The sequence below is a fragment of the Epinephelus moara genome, chromosome 4 (genome assembly GCF_006386435.1).
Source record: "Epinephelus moara isolate mb chromosome 4, YSFRI_EMoa_1.0, whole genome shotgun sequence".
Classification (NCBI taxonomy): Eukaryota; Metazoa; Chordata; class Actinopteri; order Perciformes; family Serranidae; genus Epinephelus; species Epinephelus moara.
The window spans coordinates 33,499,108-33,516,295 of NC_065509.1; the positions used below are offsets into that span (position 1 = coordinate 33,499,108).

Sequence of the window (17,188 nt, forward strand, 5' to 3'; positions counted from 1 at the left end):
CATTTTTGTGAATGCGATATCTGAAAAACACCTTGAGGGAATTTCTTAAAATTTGAAACAAATGTCCACTCGGACTGAAGAATAAACTGATTCAAATTTGTTAGTCAAAGGTCAAGGTCAGTGTGACCTTACAAAACATAACTCTGGAATTTTTACACCAATGATGACAACACTTCACACAAATGTCAACAGGATAAAGTGATGACGTTTGATATCCAAAAGGTCGAAGGTCAAATTCGCTGTGACATCATAATGTTCTGCATAAAACACTTTTCTGGACATTATTCCATGGCATATTTCGGAAACAGAAGGGGAAATATTTGGTCAGATACTTAATTGGTGACACTCACCTTGGCTGCCTGTGCTGATTGTATAGGTCTTCAGTGTGTGAAGCATCCATGTATTCACAGACATGGATGTAAACTGTAAAGGTAAACTTGACTAGCTTGCCGAGGCATAGAGCTGCATGCTGGTGATTCTAGTTGTCAGTGGAGTCTGGTGGCTTTGAGATAATCTTCAGCTCCTCATCAGAAAGGCAAAGGCAAAGCTGTGAAAATATTTTAAATGAAGCATAGTCTTAAACTGATACTGATTTTTTAGGTGGTACATTTTTTAGGTGCTAAAAAGTAACAACTTGAGACAGCGTTGGCTCAGCGCTGTTTCATTTACAGTAATGTATTGTAAACATACATTGGATTCGGTTAATTACCAGAAACAACAGTTTGGACCCCCATGGACTGCAACCACTTCAGGGAATTAAGTTTATGTTAGAGTGCCGTCCATGTAGCATGATGAAAACAGGTGAAGCTCACATGTCCGATTACAAAAATTACATTTTTGCCTTTTTTTGTGACCACAACATTCCCAAACCTCAACTGAGTGCACTAGATACCTACCTTTCACAATGTATACATTTCTGCATAGTATCATTCAGTCTGGAGGTTGTTGGTTTAATTTGGACCAATCTGCAGTTGGTAATCCAAAAATTCCTTAACTACAGATGTGTTGAGCGTGGGAAATGAAAGATTTCACTTCATTTTTAAATGACATTTGGGCCTTGAGGAATTTACCTTTGTTATTGCTGATTTTCTTCACAGCAGAAAGGTTGTAAACATGTTGTGTTTACTGTAGACATCCCACTGTAAGTAGCCCACCCTGAGAACAAACATGAGATGACAAAAGCGTGGTGCTGGTGTTGTTTCAGATGTTATGTTGGAAAGTTTTGGGTGAAAATTTTCCACTGTGGTAGTACAGTAATGCGCTAACATAGCGAGAGGCCAATCAAATTGCTCTGAAATGTTCCCTCCCACTTGATGACTACATTAAAGCGAATCATCTTCTGATACGATCTAATTTAACTGCAGTCTCTCTGTAGGAAGAACAGAAAATGCTGATCATATTTTATCTTCTGCTCGTGCTCAATATTGGACGTAAGTATTAAAGTCACATTTACTCAGGATATATATTTAAAATATATTTTGTCATCTTTATGCTGTAAATGTCTCTTGTTTATCATTGCTCTGTTTTTGTTTTATCTTCAGGATGCACAGACGATCACATCTTTGAGACAAAGACTGTTGGTGCGGGACAAAATGTCACTCTAACATGCCCCCGCAACAGATTAAGTTTATCATCCTTATTTTGGATCAGGCTTGTTTCTGGAACCTTTCCTGAAATTTTAGGAGGAACAATTGCCGTTGATTTAGGAGTTGATGTGGAGACCCGTCGCATTACAGCAAAACAAAAGCCTGGAACTTTTGTTCTGCATATTACTGAAACACAGTTAAGAGATACTGCAGTCTACTACTGTATAAACGTGACACAAAGCAAAATGATGTTTTTGAGAGGAACATTTCTGAGAATCAAAGGTAGATAAAGCAAAAACTGCAACAGAATCTCCAGATGCCCTCAGAGTTACAGAATTATGCATAAATATTAACAGCTATGTTACTATTTTTCATCCCCAGGACCAGAACCTGATATCACTGCCATCACTCAAGACTTTCAATCTGATCCAGTCCGTCCAGGAGACTCAGTGACTCTGCAGTGTTCAGTCCTCTCTGACTCTGAGAAGAAAACATGTCCAGAAGAACACAGAGTTTATTGGTTCAGAGCTGCATCAGATGAATCTCATCCCAGTTTCCTTTATGCCCAAGTAAACAGTAGTGATGGATGTGAGAAGAGTCCTGAAGCTCACTCTCTGCAGAAATGTGTCTACAGCTTCTCTAAGGACGTCAGCTCCTCTGATGCCGGGACTTATTACTGTGCTGTGGCCACATGTGGAGAGATATTATTTGGAAATGGAACAAAACTGGACGTTGAAGGTAAGTGCACCCTGTTTCTATCTTATAGTTAGATTATCATTATCTATCAACAAAGTATTTCCTATGATTTCTTAACTTTAATTGTTTCTCTAATGTTTCAGATGTCAGCCGCTGTGATTCACAGAATGACAATACAGTTCTGTTTCTGGTGTGTGCTGCTTTGGCTTTAAGTCTGATCGTTATAGCCGTCCTTGTTCATGCCATCAGGACAAAATCCAGCAATTGTTCCAACGGTGAAAGACATTACTCATACATTTATCTATCAAACCGAAGTTTATATGATTCAATTCACATTTCTGCTGTGTTTAAATCAACCCACACTGTCATTCATCTTCAATGAAGTCCGAAATCCGTTCTTTTTTTATGATCTCTTATTTATCTTTTTTTTTAATAATACAGCTGCTGCCACTCTGCAAACAAATGCTGCGACAGCCAGTTGTGATCAGCAAAGTCAGCAGGTGAGGATTTTAAAGATGTAGCCAGAAATGTTGTCAGTAATGTTTATTTATTGACATGTATACATATTAAAATCTGCTCTCCTAATTTAATTTTTGCACTTGTTTCCTCAGGGAAATGAGGAGTCTTTGGTTTATTGTACACCAAACTTTACCAGGAGGAAAGCTGGCAGAGGAGGGAGAAGAAATCAAAGACAAGAAGAGACCATCTACACTGATGTCAGGGCTTTTATGATATATGATTAATCTAAACGATGAATTTGGTAAATGAGGCTAATGTAATTTTTTTGCTTTAGCAGCACTGGTTTCTGCATTTCATTGAAGACATGATGTATTACATAGTATACTGTAATATATCATGACTTCAAGTCGTAGTATAGTATAATATATTTTTGATAAACTATGCATCATATTATGCATTATACGTATATATACTGTCCAAATTATTTGCAAATATTTAATGTTTTTGACTTATTATGATGCAAAAATAACCACATTTAATAACTAAGCTTTTGTTGATAGCCTGTATCACTGTGAATCCCATATCTAATAATTTTGTTCCAGTTTTTATGCAGTTTATTATTACATTTTTTAAAGAGGTGGGTGATGACTCTGCCTAACGTGACTTTTTGAAAGATTCATCTTGAAAGAGTCGAGAAGAGTCAACTCTGTCTCTTTTCTCTGTGATACCATATAAGGTGATAAACTTCTTCCCCAGTCCCTCAGCTTTGCATCGCTGCAGTTCAAAACGTGAACATGCCTTGTGTCATTTTTTAATAAATAAACATCCACATCTATAATGAACTCCTCTTTACTTTATTTACCTAAAAGTGTGTGTGTGTGTGTGTGTGTGTGTGTGTGTTTGTGTGTGTGTGTGTGTGTGTGTGTGTGGTTCCAAACTCTTCTTCTCTTCTGGGCCACTGTAGAAGCACTTTGTCATGTTTTATTAGCCATCGTGTTTTTACTGACTCATATCTGTGCAAAGATTATCACTAGAGAGGTGTTTTCACATTCCTCTAGTCAACGGGGTTATTTCTTCCCACTTTCCTAAAATCTGAGATTCAAACATACATCAGGCAAGTTGCATTAGGTGCATCACTAATACTAAAGTCAATCGTTGTCCAATGTGGGAAGGACATACTGATGGAGGAAGAGACTTTGACACAACACTGAAAAAGTAATTTAAAACCTCCAGTGCAGAGCAAACTTGTCAGTCCAGAGAGCATAGTTGGCATTAGCATAGCAAAAGTTTTGACAGCAAACATGGTAGAGTGTGTAGTTTTTGGATGTAAATAGGCTCTGGAGCTTCCTCCCACTATCGACAGAAAACCCCGTCGTAGCTTGCCTGGGTCCAAGACCTTGGAATCTGCCCACTCCTCTGAGTTCAAGTTGACTGATTCTGGAAACAGAATATAATGAGTTGACATTTCTGTCTGATATCAGGCAACATTGAAGCAGATATTATTTTGTCTCACAACAATTAATGCTGTGTACAAGCTAACCAACAACATGAATAAAAGATGCTAACTACACTTAGCATTCTGATATTTGTTAATTTTGGTGCAAAACGGACTCCTCTTTTAAGTCTGGGTGTGACTGAGGCTCAGACATGTATGTCTGAATCTCAGTGATGTTTCTTCTAACGCTAACGCTGCCAGCTTACTGCGCACTGCTCTTTCATTGGTCCACCTAACGCTGTCAGCAAGCTGCGTAGGTAGTCAGGGCACAAGGCAAGATCCCAAACTTCTCAGTAAGGGAGAAAGAGTAGATCTACTTCTGGCTTCTTTTCAGAGTTTTTTACTGTTATGTGGGAAAACTATGTTAAACAAAATATTAGTATTTGTACGTGAGAATGTGTTTGCAGGGGGCTACATGGTGCAATTTTTAAGCCCAAAGACATTTGAGATCTAAATATTATTTGTAGTCACCGATGACAGTTAATTAAGGGGGGCGCAGTTAATTAGGGGGGCGCGGCTCTGCTGCTGACCCAGTGTCTCACCTGTCTGTCTCGTCTCCTGTCATTTTTATGTTTTTTGTTGTTTTAAGTGATCAAGCCCGCATTCTCTTTGTGGCAAAATGAAGTTCAGTGCCGGTATATTACTTTGGCTGGCTGTGTGCCTTCTCAGTAGTTTAATCGCCGAAGTATGGAGTTTATATGGAAAAGCCGGCATCCTCACCTACACGCGGGACCAGCTGTTGTCACTCAGGCACTTAATCAAGCCGGAGGACTCTGGTCTGGAGCTGCTGGTCAAGTATCCGCAACTCAAAAACATCGCAACGCGAAAAGGAAATAAAATAAAGAAAAGAGGATCCAGAGGTGGTGTGAGAGAAAGACTAAGGAGGCGCGGCAGCAGACATCCTCTACCGGTAATAACTTTTTCTAATGTTCGCTCTTTGAGCAACAAGATGGATGAACTGATCGCTAAAGTTCACTATGATAATGAGTTCCGACAGAGTAACCTCATCTGTGTCACGGAAAGCTGGTTGAAAGAGGAGATGTCAGACCCCAACCTGCCGGGTTACACAATTATTCGGGCTGACAGAGACATTAATTCGTCACGGAAATCTATTGGCGGTGGTTTGTGTGTCTACATGGACACACGCTGGGCTACCCAGTACACCGTCCGGGAACGTGTGTGCACACATGACTATGAAATCCTGGTTGTCTCATTTCGCCCCTTTTACCTCCCGAGGGAGTTTGGCCAGATTACAATCATATTGGCCTATGTACCTGGGCCGGACTTCGTGGGAGCTGCAGCCAGGATAGCCGAGAGCTATAACACCGCCCTGTCCCGTGCAGTTGACCAACCCGTCCTGTTACTCGGGGACTTTAACTCCTGTGACCTGTCCGATCATCTACCCACTTTACATCAATACGTGGACTGTCCCACCCGCCTGGCACGTACCCTGGATAAGTGCTATGGCAACATACCAGACGCCTATAAATCCATCTGTAGGCCTGCCTTGGGGAAGTCTGACCATAATGTCGTCCATCTACTTCCACGTTACAGGGCTAAGCTGAGACGGGAAAAGACAGTGACTAAGGAAATTGAGATCTGGACTGAGAACTGTATGGAGGAGATGACATGCGAGCTGGAGACTACCGACTGGCTATTTCTTAACTCATGTGACACCCCTCATGAACTAATTGACACTTTTACGTCCTATCTATTGTTTAATGAAAGTAAAATCACTCGAACTAAAACTGTTAGAATATTTCCTAATAACAATTTATGGATGACTAGCGATCTTAAGGAATGTATTCGTGAGAAAAAACGTGCTTTTAAAAATGGTAATACTGAGTTACTTAAGGAAAAAAGATGTGAACTAAGATCTAAACTGAGTAAAGCAAAAATAGAATATAAGGATAAAGTTGAACGTCATTATTTCTCAGGAAATGCCAAGAAAGCATGGGAAGGTTTAAATGTGATGATGGGCAGGGAAACTAAGAAAAACCGTACCCCCCTGTCACACCCCTCTCCATCTTTTGCAAATGATCTAAATGTCTTTTTCAGTCGTTTTGACAAGAATGATTTTAGTGCTGAACGTGATAGTGTGTGTAGGTCCATTTTAGGATATGTCCCTATTACACTGAATGAACATGAGATTGTAGCCAGCCTGTCTAGTATTAAGCCCAACTCGGCCCCGGGGCCAGATGGCCTGAGAGGGAGAGTTTTAAAAGAAAATGTTCATGAACTTAAAGGTATTGTGCTGGAGTTATTCCAGTACTTGCTTAATTCTTTAACAATGCCCAAATTATGGAAAATGTCTTATATTGTGCCTATCCCTAAAAAACCTGGAGCTACTGAATTAAAAGATTTCAGGCCCATTGCACTTACCTCTATCTTAGGAAAATGTTTTGAGAGAGTTATCTGTAGACAAATCACAGCATTGGTTTCCAACAGATTAGATCATCTCCAGTTTGCTTACAAAAGTCAGAGGGGAACTGATGACGCAACTGTCAGTATGTTCCACACTCTGTCAAAGCACCTTCAAGCCCCCTCCCACTTTGCTAGGGCCTTGTTTATCGATTTTACTTCCGCCTTTAACAGCATGCAGATTCACATCCTGCTGCAGAGACTTATCGATATAGGAGTAAACGGTGGTATTATCCACCTTGTTAGGGACTTCCTCTGTGACCGTCCTCAACAGGTTCTGGTTAATAATACTCGGTCCAACATCATTGTACTGAACACTGGCGCCCCGCAGGGCACTATTTTATCCCCATTACTTTTTTCCATATACACAAACGAATTCCAATTAGATCTGGAAAAGTTTCGTTTGTTTAAGTATGCGGATGACATGGCCCTGGTTGCCTTATTAAAGAAGGGGGACGTAGTCGGAGAGGAAGTATATAGAGCACATGTGTTATCTCTCCAAAAGTGGTGCGATGAAAGTTCCTTAGAGATCAATGTAATAAAAACACAGGAACTTGTTTTTCATGAAAAGGACCCTGTGCAGCCCCTTATAATTAGGGGACATATTGTAGAGGTAGTAGACAAGTTCAAATATTTGGGTACATATATTGATTGTAATTTAAATTTCAGTGAAAACACAGACTATATTTTTAAAACCTGTAACCAACGTCTCCATCTACTGCGCAAGCTCAACTCCTTCAGAGTGAGCAAGCACATTATGGAAACAGTTTATAAGAACTTGATAGAGGGAATTCTAACTTTTAATATGGCAATGTGGTATGGTAACCTAAACATAAAAGGAAGAAGCAAGCTGCAGAGGATAGTAAACCTTGCCTCAAAAATTATAGGGATAAGACAGAAACATTTAAGTAGCGTGTACGAGGAAGTGCTTAGTAAAAAAGCTGTAAAAATAGCAAACGATCCCTCTCATCCACTCAATAGGGAGTTTGAACTTCTCCCCTCTGGTAGACGTTACAAAGTGCCAAGGGCTAATCGTAATATTTTTAAAAATTCCTTTATTCCTAACGCAATTGGGGCATTGAACACCATGTCCCGTTGATGTGTTGTAATGTAACTGCCACTGCTGTCCTGCTTTTTGCCCTGAAGATGTCTGTGTGTAAGTGTTGCTGTTTGTTGCTGTTGTTGCCGTTGTTGTTGTTGTTGTGTTGTCCTGCTTGTTGTTTGTTATGAGACCAAAGACAAATCTCCACATTGTGGACAATAAATGAATTAACTAACTAACTAACTAAATCGGGGCAAAGACAATGATGCCAACAAACACAATAACAAGCTAATCAGCATGCAGATTGAAATATCATGACAGATGTTGGATACATCGGGACAAAAGTTTGTACAGACATTCATTGTCTCCTGGGGATGTATGTGAATAAATCTGGTGATAATCTGACTTTACATTTAGTGCAACCAGCAGGTTAACGCTTATGATGTTGTCTGAAATGTCTTGGGGACTAATGGATGAATTGCCATTAAATTTTGTTCAGACAGCCATGTTCCCCGCAGGATAAATAAAAAAAATGTAATAAAATTCACCAAATACCTGCCAAACAATTGACATCACCCTTGGCTGTACTCTCAGTATTTAGCACAGGACCTGGAAATTATAAGGTCATCATGATGGTGAAAATGTTTTACATTTCTAAATTTCTATTATTATATAATTTCATTATGTTCTTTCTAACTCCAGCAGAAACTCAGAAAATCAGAGAGGAGGGGGTGCCAGGTTAGATTTTGGTGTAGTCTGAAGCATTATAGTTTGCTTCTTAGAAGAATTGTGTGCTGTTCTTCACTCTGCACACTGTCTCACCGTGCAGGAATTACTGAACAGGCTTATCGGGCACAGGCCCAGGGGCCAAAAGTGTAAGGGTGGACCCCTTGCCCTCACCTGCAAAATGTCACTCAAATTAACACAAACTTACTCAAGAGAGTTTCATAATGACCACAAAACGACACAAAATGACAAAAAAAATAAAATACAAAATTACCTCTACGAGACACAAACAACTACAAAGAGACATAAAACCACAAAAAGACGCATTATGACAACAAAGATGATTACAGGTCTCAAGTATTTAAAATCAATCAGATAACATCTCCCCCTCTAACTTGTAATATGGGAGTTCCACAAGGCAGCATTTTGGACCCTCTACTTTTTCTCCTCTACATAAATGACATTCCCAACATGTATAAATATTCTAATTGTTTTCCATATGCCGATGACATTGTCATTTTTCTCTCTGACCCAAACCCTGACATCTTCAATTCAAAACGATCATCTGCTCTTAAGCACATACTTGACTGGCTGAAATATAATAATTTAACTATCAATGTCAAGAAAACAGAATGTATGTATTTTCATTCCCCTAAAAAAACATCTATGTCTGACCTTATTCATTTTGCAAATCAAACACTAACCATCACAGAAACCTACAAATATCTTGGAGTATTCCTTGACTCACATCTCACTTATCGACACCACATTCAGAACCTAACAAAGAAGCTCAACCACGGCACGTCTATAGCAAGATCAGACCATATCTCCCCCCGGCTGTTTCAGACACATACCTACATGCAATACATGACTTTTCAAAACTATAAAAAAATCTTGTCATGAAATTCTATTATCAGATCCTAAACAACAACTCCAGTCCTACACTTACTGCTGTAAGTCACAACACAAGACAGCGAGCCGTCACTAGATCAGTTTCGCAAGCACTTATTCCTGTGCCACCTTACAAAAACAATTATGGTCACAATTACATTAAGATGTGGAACAAGATCCACATCAGAGCATTAACCTCTATTACACATTTCAAACATGCATAGAAACACTATCTGATGGTAAACATACCTGCAACCACCATATCCCATTTTACTTGATCCACTTCAGTCCACTACTTTGCAGTGTTTATGTAGCTGCTTACGTTTTGTTGTTTTGCCTCAGCTGATTGTTTCTGTTTTCATTTTGTATTGTAATGTTTTTCGGTTGCGTAACAGGAACCTGCTGAAAGCCAACTGAGTCAGGACAGTTTTAACTGTAACACACAATGTTGCTTTTAATTCCTTTCCTGTATAAAGAAATAAATGAATTTAAATTAAAATGAAAAGACAAAACAATGATACAAAAAGAGGCTTAACAACTATTACCTGTGTGTGTCTTGCTCCTTTGTGCCTTTCTGTGCCCTGATTTTCCTCCCCTGTGCCTCACACAAGCTATATGCTCTTGCACATTTGGTTTGAAACTGCCTCAACTCTAGTTTTCTCTCTTTAACGCAGAAGAAGTTCTATCTCTCCAGCAGCAAGCAGCTACAGACACCATGTCAACTGTTATTACCACATACAAACAAAAGAGTTCTTCACACAGAAATAGATTTCATCAACACAAAATCTCCCCTGAAACAAAAAGTTCACACAAAGGCAAGTGTGCTAAAAAAAGTTTCAGAGTGACATGACTACGTTGACTTTGCCCATCAAAATAAAAGGTACTTCAAGACCAGTGTGGCAGGAAATGCACATTGAGTCTAAATTCTGTGATAACCAATCAGATGCATTTGACAGTGTGACATACAGTATTGTGGTCATGTGACATCACCTCCTTTACCCACTGAAATACCAGCAAGTTTCCAAATCACAGACAGTGTCAAGATGATCCTGTTATGGGTTACACTGCTTGTTCTTCATCAAGGATGTGAGTGTGCTGTGTAGTCATAACTACATATTTTCTCATTTGAGTATCTGCATGCAAACTAGATGTATGGTTGCTCATGTTATTACCTTTCTGCATCATATACTAATTGTCATTTAGTGTTTCATGCGTTGTATTTTCATTTAATCCAGATGCGCTGGTTCCAGTGACCACAGTTCAACTTGGTGAACCTGTGACTTTAACTTGTGTTTTGCCTGATGAGTTTAACGACAGACTCTACTGGTACAAGCAGAGTGCAGGGGAGACTCTGAAGTTAATTGTGAGACTGCGTAAACATGTAAACCCTGTGTATGGACCAGAGATTTCTGCCTTGAGATTGGATGTAAAGGTTTATAAGAATATTAGCAGTCTGAGCATTTTAAGGACGATTCAAGAAGATGAGGGAATGTATCACTGTGCATTCGTGGACTGGATTGAGATTAACTGAAGTGGCACCTATTTGTCATTAAAAGGTAATGATGTGATCTGTTTATGGCAATGTTTGGAATCACTTTAACCACTTATAGCTGCACTGTGTTAATATTTCTTAACAATTTCTGCAGAGTGCCCTGTTAAACTTTTGTGTGTTATGCTTACATTGCATTTTAACTTTTATCTATTCTTAAATCCTATTAAGTATGTCAAAGCTTGTGTGGAGATCCCAAACTGTAAACACGGTTTTGTATCACACAGGAAACACTCAGAGGACATCAAACTATGCTGTTGTTCAGTGGCCGACAGTATCTGATCCAGTCCGTCCAGGAGCCTCGATGTCTCTCCAGTGTTCAGTCCTCTCTGACTCTGAGAATAAAATGTGTCCAGGAGATCACAGTGTGTTCTGGTTCAGAGCCGGATCAGATAAATCTCATCCAGACATCACCTACACTGATGGAAATAGACGTGATGAATGTGACAGGAACTCTGACACTCAGAAGAGTTGTGTTTATCGCTTCTCTAAGAACGTCAGCTCCTCTGATGCTGGGACTTACTACTGTGCTGTGGACAGATATTATTTGGAGATGGAACTAAAGTGGAAATTGAAGGTAACTGTGTCATTGTTTTGTTTATAAAGAAGTTTGCTGCTTTGAGTGCCAGACTGTCAAATGAGCCTTTTTTTATGATTTAACTAGCAAAATTGTTTTAGTAGGAGGTGACATTAAACATGCTTGAGTTTAACACATTATATTTCCTTTTCATGTTTCAGGAACCAGTACGTGCTCACAGAATGCAGATGCACTTATTTTTCTGCTGTGTGCTGTCTTGGCTATAAGTCTGACTGTTATAGCTGCCCTTGTTTACACCATTAAGAAAAACACGTCTGATTGTGACGACGGTAATAGAAGTTATTAGTTAGCTCTCTATCCAACAATACTGTATAAAAACTACTGCATCTGGTTTTATTATTATCTATATGTTTTCTATTTAATAATTTCAGCTGCTGTTGCTGTGCAGAGAAACCTTCATGGTCAGAAAAGTCAACAGGTAAAGAATGTAACGGTTCAGTAGGATCAACCTTATTGAAACAGTTGTTTTTTAACTTTGTCATGTATTTCCTCAGAGAGATGAGGACACACAGGTTTATTCTGCTGTCGTCTTCACCGTGATGAAAACTGGCAGTGGTGCAATAAAGGATTCAAGATCAGCAGAGAGACAGAGGATCTACGCTGCTGTCAAGGCTTTTGGGTTGGATTAGTGAGGTCACAGGTCTGTTTGCCATCAGCTGGTACTGTGTGATCTAATTAATGTTAGTCTGTTACGAGCTAAAGGGTTTGTTATATGTGGCTATTAGGTAGTGATGTGCATGCAGGTGTCTGCAAGGGCCCGCTTCAGTCTACTTTGATAAGGTAAATGTCACCATTCAACCCTGTCCGTGAGGGTCTGCCAGATGCCTATGTGGGTGTCCATGTGTAGCCCATTTTTTGAGACCCCACCTTCAGAAAAAGCTGGGAGTGAATGTGGCCATGTGGACACTGGCCCTAAAGAAAGAAACTACTGTAGGTGTCAGTTAACATGGACATTACTCAAATAAGTTTTTCTTTTCTCAAAGTGGGAGTAAGTGTTAATATGGAATTTTCCAATGGATCAGTGTTGGCACAGATATATTAGGTGGATCAGATCTGTTTTTGTTTTTGTTTAGTTTTGTTGTTGTGCTTGTGTACATAAGTACTCTTGAACCTGATTTGTAACTCTGTTAAACTATGTCAATAAATAAAACACACTGCTTTCTAACATCAATCTGTGTTGGTCATCAAGAATCACTGAAATCAATCCAAAAGACACAAACAGATTTTATCAAGTTTCTTACTTTAACAACTGTACAGGTATACTGTCTGTATTTGTGATGAATGAAGATGCAGTCACTTCATATGAGGAGACAGTATAAATATCTTATGCCATATTCTTGTGTCAACAAAACAACAGAAGCAAACAGAAGTCAACAGACATGTAATGATGGTCTCCTACTAAAATACAGGCACATATGTGAACTGTGGCAACACTTTAACAAAGCAACTGAAAATCTGTGGGGAAGTAAACAAGTTGGCATTACTGTGGTGGCATCTCCCTACAATGCAAGTGCCTTTTAATGCAAGCTGTGCGAATAAGTGAACAATTTTCAACTTTCACTTTTGTTTTTTAGGTAACATTACTTTTCAAATTGATGTAGGACTTTGGGAAGAACTTGTGCAGCTCTCAGCTGCTCCAACACGAGTGGAAAACCTTGGGAAAAACTCTGCTTACTGAGCTAACATAAATGGGCTAAGACACTGTCTCTGAGCTGCGGTGGTCCCACATAATAAATTAATGCAGTCAGCTAACTGTGACGTTAGTGTGAAAAACATCATTAGTCACTCTAAGTTGGGGAACGACCACAAAGGTAACATCATTCTGTTGACATCACAAACAGATCTGTACAATGGTGTCCGATGTTTCGATGTAACAAGTGACCGTGCTAACTGGTGTCTCATCCAAATACGTTGTGGTTGCTCATAGTAGCAGCTGTTGACAACATGTAGGTGTACTCATAATTAGAATCTTACTTTAATCAGTTTTCAGTACATACTCATCTGTGTTCATTATCTATGCCAACCATTTACGCAAGTTACTTCGTGCAACCACAGACACATTCTGCTGAAAGTCACCAGCTAACATGGTGGCTGTTAGCAGGCAGCAGCAGACACAGAGTCACTACAATTTGCCACTGCAGTAATAGCAGCACAGAACACACAAAGCGGCCATCGGATTTGTCTATAGAGAGGGGTGTTGCTGGTTGTGGTAATCTGCTTTTACAAAAGAGTACACACACTCTGGTGTGTTTTCGATCTTTCTCTTTCCTCTTTTCACTTTCCTTGTAGAAAACTCCAGTGCTGCATAGTTCACGGCCTCTTCTTCACCATCCTGCATAAAATGTAATAAAATATTTGTGTGTTAATGAGTTAGAGCTGTAACATATAAACAAAGTGAGGTTAACATATTTTCTTTAATTAATATAATTTCACAGTCGACACTGTTACATGTATGTCTTAACTTTATCCATATTTATCATGTAGTAATCAATCAATCAGTCAATCAATTTTATTTATAAAGCCCAATATCACAAATCACAATTTGCCTCACAGGGCTTTACAGCATACGACATCCCTCTGTCCTTTGGACCCTCACAGCGGATAAGGAAAAACTCCCCTCAAAAAACCCTTTAACGGGGGAACTGAACACTTTATTATACATTTAAAAAACCCTTTAACGGGGGAACTGAACACTTTATTATACATTTGTTGTATGTTCATTATATTAAATGTCTCTTGTACAAAGGATCTTCTAAATTAATCTGAATAGTCCATACCCATTGAGTGCACAGTTGCCCATGTACAGTTTCACATGGTGTGTGTTTGGGATACAGGTCATAGGAAATTGCAGATTAAATAGTCAACTGAACCCACTAAGAAGAGCAATGTATTCAGACAGAGTTTTTGTGAATTTGATAGTATGACTGCAGCCACAGCGATCTGTTGCATTTTAGCCATTTTTCTGTTGTTATAGCGCCACCCAGTTGCCAATTAGAGTTAAATTTCTCCAGTCACCTTGAGGCGTCCTGTTCTACATATCTACCAAGTTTAGTAAAAATCGATATGGCGGTTAGGCCTAGATAAGAAATTAGCTCTCTAGCGCCCCCATTTTGTTTGATGGGGTCAATAATGGAGGGGTCCCCTCAGATTATGTGTGGTCATATGCCTACAAAGTTGCGTGGTGATGGGTGAAACCCTTGAGATGTTATACACCTTTATGTGATGAGCCACGCCCTCCGCAATATTCATTGCCTTATAGAAGCTCAGTTTTAGTAAGTTTTCCAACTTTTGCCAAGAGGGAACTTTAGATATTGGTCCCTAGATTATGTTCACCCAGTTTCATGCAGATCGCTCAAACTTCCTAGGAAGAGATCCATTTGAAGTGTTTTTCAAAAAATTCAAAATGGCGGAAAATCTATATAAGCGGAAGTTATGGGTTCTTGAGGCAAATGTGTTCCTCATGAGGAGAGGCATCTCTGTGCAAAGTTTCATGTCTCTACGACATACGGGGCATGAGATATGCCCATTCAAAGTTTGCAATTTCAGTCGGTTGCTATAGCGCCCCCCTTTGGCCAATTGATGTAATATTGCTTCATTCGCATCCTCCCATGACCCTCTACCACTGTGCCAAATTTCACGTGGATTGACCAAGTCAGTGAGGAGAAAAACGTGGAACAGACATAGAGACACACACAGACAGAGTTTTCGTCATTATATAGTAAGATAAGAGCAGCAAAATATCACATGCCTACACAGGACAACACACTGTCACATATTTACCAGATGATTAGATTGATCCACAGTTAAACTGTCATGTCCAAGATGATGGGAAGCACTCATCGCCTCTGTTAAAACAAAAGGGGAAAAAAATCATTCAGTGAGATTTTTGTCTTTAATCACATTTTCAGTTTACGTCTTTCCAGTTAAACACATTCACTCATGTACTGCGCTTAATACAGCTTCAGTGTTATAGTGATAAACACTGATTAACTCCACCAGGGCTCTCAACAGTCGGCTGAAGCACTTTGCTTGAGGGCATCTGGAAAATGGCTCTGAAATTAAATGTTTAATATTTCCTGCTGCCACAGGATATTATGGTGGGACATAACTCAGAGGGACGATTACAGTTACCAGCCAGTTTGCAAAAATATTGTTTTAAATTCAAAAACATCACGTACAGTATAGTGACCTCAGGTTTATAATAACACTATGACAAGAAAAATCAAACCAGCGTCTAACCAGGAAAAGAGACTGAACCGACATAGGGGTGTACAACTGTGATGCTGTAAGTCTAGTTATTTGATAACTTGTTTGATCAGTTAATAGCATGAAACTTAAGTAGTGAACAAATTGCGAGTGTTCTGACATCTGCAGAAGGCTACCTGTAGCCCACGCAAGATAAAGCAACCCTGAAGAATACTGCATACTCGCAGTGTCTGGCAGCACTTATCATGTCCCTTTACATAAACCCCAGCAGACAGTGACGTATCAGGATTGTTTCGGCCCACTATAACCCCTGGCTGCTCCTCAAAAAGTTTTCACTGACTTGAAAGTAAAAAGTGGTGACCCTACCTTTGCAGTGTTCGCAAACTTTCCTTCGATTTCCGTAGAAGATAAGGACGACCATCACAGTCACACAGCAGGCCAACAGGACTCCAAGAGCAAGGACAACTGGTTCCAGTTTTGATCCTGATTCAAAGGATTAAGCATTATTTAATAAGCAACTTTTGGGAGTCAGTGGCCCAACTGGTAAGTCAATGTTTAATCGGATATTGTGTCATAAGTATCTGCTCTGTAAATGTAATGTGATGCAGTCAGAAAAGAATCTAACAGATTAATAATAACTATACATTTACATTAACATAATTTAACCAGGCTAAATGAATTCTCACAAGATGCACATTTGACTTAAATTAAACTGTAAACACATACTTGTTTCCACTTTAGTTCCTTCACCAAACAGGATCTCTCCACATGTGACCACAGCACAGTAGTAAGTCCCAGTATCAGAGGAGGCCTGTATAGTTTTGGACAGACTGTAGTCACAACTTCTCTCCTCTTGTTTGTCTCTGTCAGTGTAAATGATGCTTGGATGAGATTCTCCTGATCCAGATCTGAGCCAATACACACTGTCTTCACCTGGACACTCATCTGAGTTTTCTTTGTTCGTGGAAAGAAGTGAACACTGGAGATTCACTCTGTCACCCAGCTGGACCGACTCAGTCTTCGGACTTTGTTTCACATGGAAACATTTCTGCTGATTACTATCTGCATGAGTCAGGAAAAGAAATATCAGAAGTACTTAATGATCTAAACTGTTTGTACGACATAAAAACTTGGCACAAACACTGAAAGTAAAAGATATTTACCGTTGACAGCCAAGAAGATGCCTTCGCTGAAACTCTGTGAATACGCTGCTCCATAGTGACAGAAATATGTTGCTTCGTCCTCTTTGCTGACATTTGTGATGGTAAGAAGATACTGAGCAACTCCTTTTGTTGCTTTGAACCGTGGGTTGTCAAACTGTTCACTTACTGTTAACTGACCCTGAACTACAGCAAAGACTGTTTGGGCCATATATCCAAGAGACTGTTTGTACCAGTAAAAGAATTTGCCATCCTTCTCAGAAACTGGACACTGCAAAGTAACATTCCCACCAAGTTCAACCACAGTCAGAGAGATCTGATGAGCAACCTCTGCAGCTTGAAGCAGAGCTGAAGAAAAG

At 39.5% G+C, this 17,188-nt stretch overlaps 2 protein-coding genes and 1 pseudogene across 5 annotated transcripts in view; 2 read left to right on the forward strand and 1 right to left on the reverse strand.

The window, feature by feature from the left end:
* Window positions 1–1,381: 1,381 nt before the first annotated feature.
* On the forward strand, window positions 1,382–3,104 carry LOC126389434 (signal-regulatory protein beta-2-like). The gene is made up of 6 exons (XM_050043139.1): window positions 1,382–1,430; window positions 1,542–1,868; window positions 1,968–2,324; window positions 2,426–2,557; window positions 2,724–2,782; window positions 2,894–3,104. Exons 1-6 carry the CDS (start codon window positions 1,388–1,390, stop codon window positions 3,023–3,025), a joined length of 1,050 nt encoding a protein of 349 aa, XP_049899096.1. The 5' UTR covers window positions 1,382–1,387; the 3' UTR covers window positions 3,026–3,104.
* Window positions 3,105–10,356: 7,252 nt separating this feature from the next.
* On the forward strand, window positions 10,357–12,626 carry LOC126389437 (uncharacterized; annotated as a pseudogene).
* A 41-nt stretch (window positions 12,627–12,667) lies between these two features.
* The window catches only part of LOC126389432 (uncharacterized), a 26,466-nt gene continuing 21,945 nt past the window's right edge, over window positions 12,668–17,188 (reverse strand). The window contains exons 2-6 of one of the 4 annotated variants that reach the window (XM_050043133.1): window positions 16,833–17,177; window positions 16,396–16,731; window positions 16,036–16,152; window positions 15,244–15,308; window positions 12,668–13,795 (exon numbers count right to left, since the gene is read on the reverse strand). In XM_050043133.1, the coding sequence (XP_049899090.1) occupies window positions 13,646–13,795; window positions 15,244–15,308; window positions 16,036–16,152; window positions 16,396–16,731; window positions 16,833–17,177 (1,013 nt within the window). In that variant the 3' untranslated portion in view covers window positions 12,668–13,645. The remainder of the gene's footprint in view (window positions 13,796–15,243; window positions 15,309–16,035; window positions 16,153–16,395; window positions 16,732–16,832; window positions 17,178–17,188) is intronic. The other 3 variants (XM_050043132.1, XM_050043131.1, XM_050043136.1) reach the window with 3 other exon arrangements.

Excerpts from the sequence above, each read along its gene's own strand:
- LOC126389434 (XM_050043139.1), top strand. The coding sequence starts at position 1,388 with ATGCTGATCATATTTTATCTTCTGCTCGTGCTCAATATTGGAC. Across the intron at positions 1,869-1,967 it reads AACATTTCTGAGAATCAAAG|GACCAGAACCTGATATCACT; the intron begins GTAGATAAAGCA and ends TTTCATCCCCAG. Across the intron at positions 2,325-2,425 it reads AACAAAACTGGACGTTGAAG|ATGTCAGCCGCTGTGATTCA; the intron begins GTAAGTGCACCC and ends CTAATGTTTCAG.